Source organism: Rhincodon typus, chromosome 12 (genome assembly GCF_021869965.1).
Source record: "Rhincodon typus isolate 14 chromosome 12, sRhiTyp1.1, whole genome shotgun sequence".
Classification (NCBI taxonomy): Eukaryota; Metazoa; Chordata; class Chondrichthyes; order Orectolobiformes; family Rhincodontidae; genus Rhincodon; species Rhincodon typus.
In genome coordinates, this window is record NC_063343.1 from 46,867,371 (window position 1) to 46,879,425 (window position 12,055).

The 12,055-nt window shown below is 40.9% G+C and overlaps 1 protein-coding gene across 4 annotated transcripts in view; it reads right to left on the reverse strand.

The window, feature by feature from the left end:
• Positions 1-8,566: 8,566 nt before the first annotated feature.
• Positions 8,567-12,055, reverse strand: part of LOC109927338 (rap guanine nucleotide exchange factor 6-like) — a 337,005-nt gene continuing 333,516 nt past the window's right edge. For all 4 annotated transcript variants that reach the window (XM_048603586.1, XM_048603585.1, XM_048603584.1 and 1 more), the window contains one exon: positions 8,567-11,296. In XM_048603586.1, the coding sequence (XP_048459543.1) occupies positions 11,271-11,296 (26 nt within the window). In that variant the 3' untranslated portion in view covers positions 8,567-11,270. The remainder of the gene's footprint in view (positions 11,297-12,055) is intronic.

Below are 12,055 nucleotides of genomic sequence, written 5' to 3' on the forward strand. Positions count from 1 at the left end.
ATGCGATAGGGGGAGGGGAGATTTTGAAGCTTGTGAAATCCACATTGATACCATTGGACTGCAGGGTTCCCAAACGGAATATGAGTTGCTGTTCCTGCAACCTTCGGGTGGCATCGTTGTGGCACTGCAGGAGGCCCAGGATGGACGTGTCGTCTGAGGAATGGGAGGGGGAGTTGAAATGGTTCGCGACTGGGAGGTGCAGTTGTTTATTGCGAACCGAGCGTAGGTGCTCTGCAAAGCGGTCCCCGAGCCTCCGCTTGGTTTCCCCGATGTAGAGGAAGCCACACCGGGTACAGCGGATGCAGTATACCACATTGGCAGATGTGCAGGTGAACATCTGCTTGATGTGGAAAGTCTTCTTGGGGCCTGGGATGGGGGTGAGGGAGGAGGTATGGGGGCAGGTGTAGCACTTCCTGCGGTTGCAGGGAAAAGTGCCAGGTGTGGTGGGGCTGGAGGGGAGTGTGGAGCAGACAAGGGAGTCACGGAGAGAGTGGTCCCTCCGGAAAGCAGATAAGGGTGGGGAGGGAAAGATGTCTTTGGTGGTGGGGTCGGATTGCAGATGGCAGAAGTGTCGGAGGATGATGCGTTGGATCCGGAGGTTGGTGGGATGGTACGTGAGGACGAGGGGGATTCTTTTTTGGTTCTTATTGCGTGGACGGGGTGTGAGGGATGAGGTGCGGGAGATGTGGGAGACACGGTTGAGGGCGTTCTCGACCACTGAGGGGAAGAAGTTACAGTCCTTGAAAAACGAGGACAACTGAGATGTAGGGAGTGGAATGCCTCATCCCGGGAGCAGATGCGGCGGAGGCGAAGGAATTGGGAAGAGGGGATAGCATTTTTGCAGGAAGGTGGGTGGGAGGAGGAGTATTCTAGGTAGCTGTGGGAGTAGGTGGGCTTGAAATGAATATCGGTTTCTAGGTGGTTGCCCGATATGGAGACAGAGAGGTCCAGGAAGGGGAGAGAGGTGTTAGAGATGGTCCAGATAAACTTAAGGTTGGGGTGGAAGGTGTTGGTGAAGTGGATGAACTGTTCGAGCTCCTCGTGGGAGCACGAGGCGGCGCCGATACAGTCATCAATGTAACGGAGGAAGGGGTGGGGTTTAGGGACGGTGTAGGTACAGAAGAGGGATTGTTCCACGTAACCTACAAAGAGGCAGGCATAGCTTGGGCCCATGCGGGTACCCATGGCCATCCCCTTTGTCTGTAGGAAGTGGGAGGAATTGAAAGAGAAGTTGTTGAGGGTGAGGACGAGTTCAGCTAAGCGGATGAGGTGTCAGTGGAGGGGGACTGGTCGGGCCTGCGGGACAGGAAGAAGCGGAGAGCCTTTCGGCCATCTGCATGGGGAATGCAGGTGTAGAGGGACTGGACGTCCATGGTAAAGATGAGGTGTTGGGGACCGGAGAATTGGAAGTTCTGGAGGAGGTGGAGGGCGTGGGTGGTGTCACGGACATAGGTAGGGAGTTCCTGGACCAAGGGGGAGAAAATAGAGTCCAGATAGTTGGACATATCCTGGCAAATCTTTTCTGAATCTTCTCCAGTTTAATAATATCCTTTCTATATGACAGGCAACCAAAACTGGACACAGTACTCCAGTACAGGCCTCACCAACATCCTGTACAACCTCAACACAATATCCCAACTCTTTTACTCAAAGGTCTGAGCAATGAAGGCAAGTGTGCTAAATGCCTTTTAACCATTGCTCTCTGGGCAATTAAGGATGGGCAGTAAATGCTGGCCTAGTCAGTGATGCCCTCATCCTCTGAATGAATAGAAAAAAAAAAGAGACCAGGCCCATGATCGGAACTATAAATGTATATGTAGACACTAAGGGCTGAATTTATCAGGCTTCGAAGAATGGACTGAGAAACAATGGAGGCTCTAAAATAGTGACAGAAGGTAGAGCAGCGGCAGATTCATTGTAATCCCAATGCCATGGAATTTTATCAGCAGTAAGGAAGGGAGAGACAGCCTTCCCACCCAGAAGCTAGTTGAGACTCTCACTTACCCAATTAAAGGAAACTTAAAGGCCTCTTGTCTGCTGGCATTTTATGGTAGTTAATAGGTCCCCTGCCACTTCAGGCCATTGGCCAGGAAAATCTGGCAGACTTTGTGGGTTGAAAGTGGGTAGTGGAGGTCTCTTGAAGATGGTGCAGGATGATGCCTTGAATCTAAAAGGTGGCAGGTAGGAAGGCAAGGAAAGGGGAACTCCATTATGGTCGTGGAAGGGACAGGAAAAGGTTGAAAGCAAAAGTGCAAGAAGTGGGATAGATGTTGTCAGAGCCCTGTCAAAGGGTTTTGTGGGAACTGAACTGGGATGTGACTTTAGAAGACATATCGAAAGCACTGACATGGAAGGTTGCATCACCAACAAAGATGTGGGGAGCTGGAGAAACTGAAATCAAGTTCTCACAGAAAGTTGGATGTAAGGAAATGTAGCCGAGGGAGTAAGTGGGTATATACTGCATAATTGTTTGCTGCCTGCACAGTAAAACTGTCAGAAAGTAATCAAGGTAGGAAAGGGAAGAGCTACAGATGAACAACATAAAGATGAGAAATGGGTAGAAATTGAAAACAAAGTCAATGAAATTATCCAGTTCAGGGTGAGTGCAGCAAGTGGCACTGACATAATCATCAACATATTTAAAAAGGGGAAAAGTTAGCAACTTCATTTGGACTCAAACAAAGCATTGTTCCGCTGTAGTGTTAATTGGCACGACCATATAAAATCCTTCCAAGGGCTCAGAATCTGAAAGTCATAAATCAATCTCATCTTTAGTAACAGTCTTGGGCTCTTAGTGCATTCATCTTAAATCAATAAATTGTCCATCAAAGCAGAATGCTTGTTTAAATTCACTTTATGTAGTGTGCTTTTCTCCTTACAGTAGCATGAAACATAGTAGCTGTAGGAAAAGCAGGCAAACTATTGCCAAAATGGAATAATTAGGAAGTTCCTAGTTCTAACCTCTCTCAATTCTCTTTACACAGCAAAGGAATCAGAGTGAATACACAAAAGAATCTTCTTTACGAGAATAAATGGAAGAACTTTCTTTACTAGAATATATGAAAACCCAAGTCCCTCATATTTAAATCACAAGATGGAATCGAGTTTCTCAATGTCATGAAAAGTTTCCCTCCAACCATTATCACAGCAAAGTTTTTTTATGGGCCGGTTCTTTAAATTCCTTTTTAAAAAAACATTTATTCCAGTTGAACCACATCTTGGAGCTTCAACTGCAGAGTATTTGAAAGAAAACATTTCTTCCAAGAGAGAACTTTTATATTTATTGAAATAGGTGATGGAAATGTAGGTTCCTTCCCTGAAGCATCATCAATTTAGGAAGATCAAATATTCACAGTTAAGTAAAGGTATTTAGGCAAAGAATGATGCTGTCACATGATAACTCAGCACAAATTTCAGAACACACTCTAGCACACCAGGACAATCTTTTTTCTCCCAATTTTCACACCAACTGACTTTTGGCCTATAAGTGTGATTGCCACTTTAGTAATGACCTTCAGTACCTTAATAAACACCAGTTTCCAGTTCAGCTGAAGTAGGTGGAAAACATTCAAACCAACTGAACTGCACAAAATACTCTTGGCCGTAGCTGTGGTTGCCAGAGGTCAGTCATTTCTGTTCCAGGACATCGTCTGTAGGAATTCCTGATGATAGATATTTTCTAATTAACCTGTTCAGGCATGTTACTATACATCTCTGGAGCAGGTGGGACTTGAACCGGCCCTTCTGGCACAGAAGAAGGGGGACTGACCCTGTGCCACAAAAGCACTTCAGTTCCTCAGGGTAGTGTCCTTGGCTTGACCAGTTCCAGCTGCTTCATTAATGACCTTGCCTCCATCATAAAGTCAGAAGTGGGGATGTTTGCTGATGAAGGTACAATGTTCAGCACCATTCGCAACTCCTCCAAAATTGAAGAAATCGTGACCATTTGCAAGGTTGACAAGTGGCAAGTTACATTCCTACTACACAAGTACCAGGCAAATAAAGAGAATTTAACCACTATTCATTAACATTCAATGGCGTTACCATCATTAATTCCTCCACTATCAACACCCTGGAGGTCTGACCAGAAATTGAACTGGACTACATACATAAATACAGTACGTACTATCTACAGGATGCTCTGCAGAAATTCACCAACGCTCCTTAGACAGTACCTTCCAAACCCATGACCACTTCCATCTAGAAAGACACCAGATACCCAAGACCACTGCAAAAAAAAGGGCAACAACACACTGCAGCAACATGGAACTACGCCAAGAGGAGGAGGAATACCTCTTCCAAGTGTTCATGGATAATGGATATCCAAAGAACTGGGTCAGGAGATGCCTACAGGAACAGCATCAGAAAGATTCTACATGCCCCGACACACTCATCACGCTACTCTACATCAGGAACACGTCAGAACTCACCACAAGACTTCTACGACCGCTGGGCATCAGAGTGGCACATAAACCCACATCAACCCTACGACAAGTGTTCACCCGAACTAAAGACCCACTCCCCGCCATGGACAGGACCAATGTCATCTACAAGATCCCCTGCAGAGACTGCGAGAAACGCTATATCGGACAAACAGGAAGGAAACTAACAACAAGAGTACATGAACACCAACTGGCTACAAAAAGACACGACCAATACTCACTCATCTCAATCCACATGGACAAGGAGAACCATGACTTTGACTGGGACAACACCAAGATCCTGCGACAGGCTAGGCAGAGACAAGCACGAGAATTCCTGGAAGCATGGCACTCCACGAAGCAGGCTATTAATAAACACATTGAACCCGATCCCATATACTTCCACTACGGAGGAAACCCAGAAGTGAGGCAATCCATTGCAATGGACCCCAGAGTTTAAAAGCCAGGCGGGAAAACACACCGACGCTTCATCAGGGGCTGCACCGAGGATGTTACCAAGCACAGTAATGAAATGTCTGCAGAACAACAAACCAGAACAACGAGCCAACCAACCTCAACACTGCAACTATCACCAAGATCCCCTCCAAGCCACTCACCATCCTGACTTGGAAATAAATCACTGTTCCTTCAGTGTCAATGGATCAAAATTCTGGAACTCCTCCCTAACAGCATTATGGGTTACCTATACACATGGACTGCAGCAGTTCAAGAAAGCAGCTGACCACAATCTTCTCAAGGGTAACTAGGGATGGGCAGTAAATGCTGGCTCAGCCAATGTCCATGAATGAATGAAAAAGCATCACATTTGTTATGAAAAGTAAAATCAGCTTCAATTAAACTTGTGCTGTTTCCACCAAAACGGTCAATTCCATGCAGTCAAGCTTGTGGGGAAATAGGCAACTTAACATACATATATGCAGACCAGCAGAAAATGCACATTCGCAATTTTTCTTCCGTATGGCTAGCAAAGAGTGGCCAATTGGCATAACCTTGAGTAAACAATTGGTCCATTCAATTACAAACACTGCAGAATACATGGAGAATAAATCAGTGAAAACGTCAACAGAAAACATCAACAGAATGTCCATTAATTGTGAAACACTGTTCGCATTAAATATCTCCCCAAAACTATACAATATTTGTAATGCCATTTAATGGCAGGCATGGTGGCTCAGTGGTTAGCCCTGCCACCTCTCAGTACCAGGGATCTAGGTTTGATCCTAACCTTGGGTTGACTGTCTGAGGGAAGTTTGCACATCCTCCAGGCATCTGCGTGGGTTTATGCTGGGTGCTCCGGTTTCCTCCCATGGTCCCAAGATGGGAAGATTAGGTGGATTGTGCAGTGTCCAGGGGTGCACAGGCTAGGTGGGTTATGTGGGCACAGGGTGGGACACTGGGTCCGAGTAGAATGCCCTTCAAAGTGAGGGTTAGACTTGATGGTTCCAATGGTTCATTTCCATACTGTAGGGATTCTATGATGCATTTTGCAACACATTGGTATGATCAATTGCATGTTTTATTAGCCCAGGCCATTTCATAAGAACACTATTATTTATAAAGTGCTTTCAGCCTCTAGGCCAGAGTTAATGGAGTCAGGAGAATCCTTGAAGGGTTGAAAATTGGGCCAAGGTCCTGATTCCAGAATTCCTGACACCACTCCTGGGTTTGCTATTTCTACCAAGGCCTTTTAATGGTGGAGGCTGGTTGGATCATTAACCCACAGCCCACATTCTCAACCATTGCAAGGATAGCCACATCCTCGTTCTCTGTAATTCTCCTGGAGGTGGGCCTGTTTGTCAGAGTAGTCTGGTAAGGCACCTTTTGATCGTTAAGTTGAAAAAGAAACTTCTCATACTCACTATGCTAACCTATGTCCCCCACCCATCCCATGCCAAGCAATGGCAATTCCAGACCCACTACATGGTGATAAATGAGGCCTACGGTGACAATAAGCTAACCTTAATAACTAATAACTTTCTACTTTCTTTAAAAGAAATCTTTTTATCAAGGCCCATAGAAGTAACAGTCATTTAAACTCTTAAGGTTTCCATAGCAGAAGTTATAAGTACTCAAAACCTCTACAGTGTATAAATAAACTGTGCAGTTTTCAGATGAGACAGAACCAGAGCTGTCAATCCACGTGCTCCTTGGGGCACAGCTGTTTTGACTGTCTCATGGTTATCTAAGCTCTCAGCCCTGCATCATCATGTATTCTTGGCTGAAAGTGTTTATCTTTTAGCCAGGCTTTTTACATCATCAAAGACAATAACACATTTGTCAAACCACGTTTACTTTGCCTAATTATGTTTTTTAAATTTCCTGAATACCACATACTTAAAATAGATCCCGTCGTTTCCGAATGACACGTCAGCTAACTAGCCTATAATGTGCAGGCAAGGTGAGTTATTTGGGGATTGCTTTGCTTCCTTCCATGCTTGAATTAGGACCTTTTCTTTGAGATTTTCCAATCTGCTGGGATCTTTCCGGAATGTAGAGAATTTAAAAAGATTAAAACAAATGCATCCACTATTTTTGTCAAGGCATTAGCAGAGGTCTGGAAGCAAATGACTCAACAAAACCTTTTGACTCAAGCTATGATTCATGTTAGCACATGATCTTTATGAAGATATGTGTGAAAGCCTGTACTGATTGTTGTAGAAAATGTATCAGAATTATACTTTAAACATGAACATATTTAAATAATCTCTGCACACTGAGTTGTTTAATCCTGCTCTCAAAAGCAGTAATTCAAGCGATTAATTCTATTGTCCCATCCCAATCATTTGTGCAAAAGAACTGTCAATAGCATCTCAACTTCAGAAGACAATTTGTTGAACAGGATGATTTAATAAAAAAAAAAAGTGGCTTTGAAGAAAAGAGTAAATGAGTAACCATACCAGAAACTTTACAGCCAATAACAAAGAGTTAAATGTCTAGCCATACTGACTTGTACAGGTGGTTAGCTGTGCCCAGGATGTTTATTTTCTTTAGGGATGCAAAGTTGATAATATGGGGACTTGATGTAACAAGGATACATATCAGAGATCACATCATTTCTCAAATTATTCCCTAAAATTGTTCAGGTGTGATGCTGAGTCTTACAAACTACAGGGAGAGCAATATATCAATTTTTAAAATTCATATTGAGAGTCAAATTTTGTTGTGCTGACACTTCTCAATAATCAGAAATTGAACAGATTGCTTAACTGAGGGTGACAGGGATCTGGAGCCTTCTGCCTGAAAGGGTAGTAGAGATAGAAACCCTCAGAACATTTAACAAAAAAAAACTTAATGCATTTAAGGTACCAGACCTACAAATCAAATGCTGTGAAGTGCAATTATTTGGGACAGCTCTTTCCAACTGGCACAGACAATAAGATGTGATGGCCTCCCGTACTGTAAACTTTGTTTCAAATAGTAACAATAAATATTTTATAGAACTTTTATCTGTTGTTGATTAAAATAGTTGATTGCTACTTTACAAATTTTTGGTTCCTTCTTTGCCTTGGTCTTTTGAGTAGCATTACAGCTGGATTTCATTATTTCTCCAATTGTCTTAAAATGAATTTGGGCTATGCGATTAGACTTTAAAAACAAGGATAAATAGTGACAAAAATACAGATCTTTCAGCACGTTTCCAGGAGTCCAATATGGATTTGGATCATTTTAACCTAATCCCAACTGACAATAAGGCCCATAACTCAAGACTGCCCAAACTTCGCAATCTCATTTCTAGACAAAGTTGCATTTACTGAGCCTTTCATAACCTAAGGATGTCCCATAGTGTTTCACAGTCAAATACCCTGCATTACAGCCTTTCAAAAGCAAGATTGGGTAGAAAGCTGTTCTAAAAATGGAGTGAAGGCAAATTGATGTGATAATGTAGAAAAGGTCTTCCTGTTAGCTGTGACTTGGGAGTACTTGATGGTTATGATCAACACTTGAAATAGGAAATCCACTTGCTTTTAGCATTAACCTGACTTTCATGTATGCGTTAAGTGAAGCTCATTATTAAATTATTTCCTTTAGCAATATTGCTAACAGGGTGGAACATGGGGAAATCATGAAACTGGGGTTCCAACATACACTCATTTAAAAAAAAAGGGCTATTAAAAAAGACAGTGATCATACATCACTTATTTATTGGTTTACAACTTCATTTCAATGGAATCTGAAGAAATAAGCATTACATTTTATAACATTTGTCCAACAAAAATATAACAAATATGTACAATCACTGATAAAAGTACGAAAAAAAGCATACAGACAACCAACTGTCTTTCTAAAAGACATAAGTTACAAGTAGTATCAAAAGTATGAGAAAAAACATTAGTTGATTACATTATACTTTACAATGACTCCTTTTGTGAATGAGCATGTGCAGAATATTTTTCTAATACCTGTATGCTTATAATGATTGTGCAGCTTATTCAATACGCCTAATTGGATAATACATAGTCCATGAAGTGCACTCCAGTTTTTTGTATCTATTTATATATATAATATATATATGTATATCAAAAATAAAGCCCAAAATACCATCAACAAATGACTTTTTGAAACAAAAAGCAAACAATCACCTAAGCTTGAAGAGTTTTAAATTAGACTTAAATAAAGTACAGCAAAGATCTGCTACTATGAATACTACACAATCTTGTTGAACAAACTGATCAATATGATCAGCTAAATTTCCAAACAGTCACAGATTAGGACAAGCAGATGCTGGCCACACTGTAATCTGAATATAAAGAAAACTAATCAGGATATAGTTTTATCTTTTTATATCTCCGTTTATTTACAATTCAGAGGCAGGAACCGTATTAGTCTTTTAAGGAGGAAATTTCTGGCAATCATAATACTGTACTTGTTTTAATTTACTACTTGGTTTCAAAAACCTTGCTGCCCCTACTATTCAATAAAGGCACAAGGTACTGTTCCCAAAATATCCTGACCATAACTGATGGCCAATCAAAATCTGGGAGACAAATTAATTCTGGCAAAAATAATTAAGTATAATAAATTGAACTTGCTCGCCTTGTAAACTTTTCTCACCAAATAAGGTGTGAAGTCAATGCCACAGTGAAATGATTTTGTTTAGAAATATCAAGTAATCTTATTATACTACTAGTCATTGGCCAATGTAAGAGGTTTCTTGTGATGAAAATAAAGTTTTTCCAGTTACATATATGATCATATACAAATAACTAGACCATCTAAAAAGTAATTAAAAGCTAGTTTCTGAATGCCTGAAAGTGGTAATTCTGGGGACAATTTTTTTCTGTATCCACTGTCAAATAGAAAAACTGGGATTGATCACTTAGTGCAAAAAACAAATTTGTATGGTTAAAAATAAACTACAAGTTAAACTGTACACTCAGCAATTGAAAAGATTTCCTGTGTAGTACAAAAGTCCAAGCAAATACTGATATATTTTAAATAACTTGTTAAGCAGTTGCACAACACAACATTTTCAACAATCAGCAAATCTGAAGCATAGCTTGGACAGTGAACTGACGTGCCACTGATTTGATGCACTGCCACACAAGCCACTTCTGCAGCTCTAAGTGGGCTATCTTCACCGGTCTTTGGTTTAATGCAAAACAGGTGTTTAGTGCAGACAGACTCCTGTCATGTGTATGCGCACAGCATTGGAGAAGCACATGCATGAATTTATGCCACCAGATGTCATACTCTGCTCTTCTACTGCACAGGCACTTCAAGCAACAAGAATATTTACCAAATAGGGCTCCATTAAAAAAAAACAATGTGCTATTAAGGGTGGACTCCTTGCATCTTGGCATAAATGTTGCATGTGCATCAACCTCTAGCTGGCCAAGTCATCTCACTTTAAATTTTCTGCCAGGTGCTGTGGCCACTGCCAGTACAACATCACAGCTCAGGAAAAGGTGTTCATTGTTCAGTGATGGCCTTGGGCCTTCAGGTAAGCCTGAAACTTCATGTTGGCTGGCCTTGGGGTGGCAGAGCAGAAAATACTGGGAGTATGTTGGACAGGATAGGGAGCAGGAATGGTAGATGTGATGATGGAAAGCTTGTGGGAGCCTCCATTTGCCATTGATGACTGGAAAAGATGCACAGCCTTTCACTGGCCAGCGGCTCAAAGGACAAAACTAAACATTTGTGCAGGTCTCTCCTGTCAGCCATCAAATCGGAGAAGAACAGTTCATAAAATCATTAAGAGGTGAAATGATTGGCCTTCATCACACACTTGCATATGCCCCTTAATATCCATGCCAATACAGTATTAAAATATATGTCAATGAAGCTTCCATTAAAATTGAATAGGAACTAACCTAATCCCAATCACTAAATGGTATAAACACATTCAAGAGAAATGTTATATACCATTTTTGGTGCAATTCATAATTTAAAACAATATATGATTTGCAGCTGTCAACCCAAAGCAGTCTAGTTATTTGTATACTGTGTTTACATTCCAATTATGCATTAGCGATAAAGTACAATACAATTCAATTCATTAATTAAGACAATCTTGCAGTCTAACATCTAATACTTCCAAGATTAAAAACAATTTGGCAAGAATAATTTTACCAAGTACTATACTTCAGATAGAGTGCTGCTTTACAAGCCCGGAAAACTGAAGAATATTTGATTTAAAAACTACTCAATCAAAGACAACATGGTCAGATCCTCCTGGTCTTGCCACATGCAGCACATCACGTTGAAGATGCACTTTAAGGCAGAAAAGAATGGAAAAAAAAACAGCTGCCTTCATTCTGGAAAAGAAAGTATGTAGTCTTTAGGAGTCCTGTGTTCCATGTCACGGTGGTAACCTGAAAGTTCCAAGGGTCAAACTGCAGAAACTTGCTCATCTTCTATAAATTGAAAGAAATGTTATCAGTTCACATTCATAAAATTGCAATACCAATTTAAAGCTCTTCCATCAAGGATAAATCAAAAATGTGAAAGATTTCTAGTCAAAGAAGCAGTCATGATAATGAACCTAAAGCAATTTTAAGAGGCTATTTTATGTATACAGGTAAACATTACCACATTCAGAAATAAAACAGCCATTTGAAATGCTTTTAATGTTGAAATCCAAGTCAGTAAAGGCTCGAAGATTAAATTTGTTTCAGCACTTTAGCTTTGGGTACAGCAGCAAGAGAGCAGACTGAGGATAAACTGAGGCTAACAGTGACATCACAGCAAAGTCATACGTTCATTTGGTTCGTGAATAACTGCTGTTAGGAACTGTGAGACATTAAGGATATTTTTATAAAAAGGCCATCATTGGCTCTTGTGTGCAGTGGTAGTGTCCATACCTCTGAGCTGGAAGATCCAAACTCAAGTTCTATCTGCTCCAGAATTGTGTCATTGTATCTCTGAACAGACTGGTTACAAAATATTTGTTTAAGCCCTTAACTACCAAAAATTATTAATTCTAATCTCTTAATTAGTATTGGTAAAGTTTGCTGGCAGTACTAAACTAAATGCAGGTTCATTAATTAGTATTATGATTAATAATAAAGATGGCAGAACAGGAACAGCAGGAAAAGAATAGTCAATACTGGGAGCTCTCTAACAGTAACTCCAATATAGCACAAAGTAAACAAGAAAAAATATTGTGAACTTGT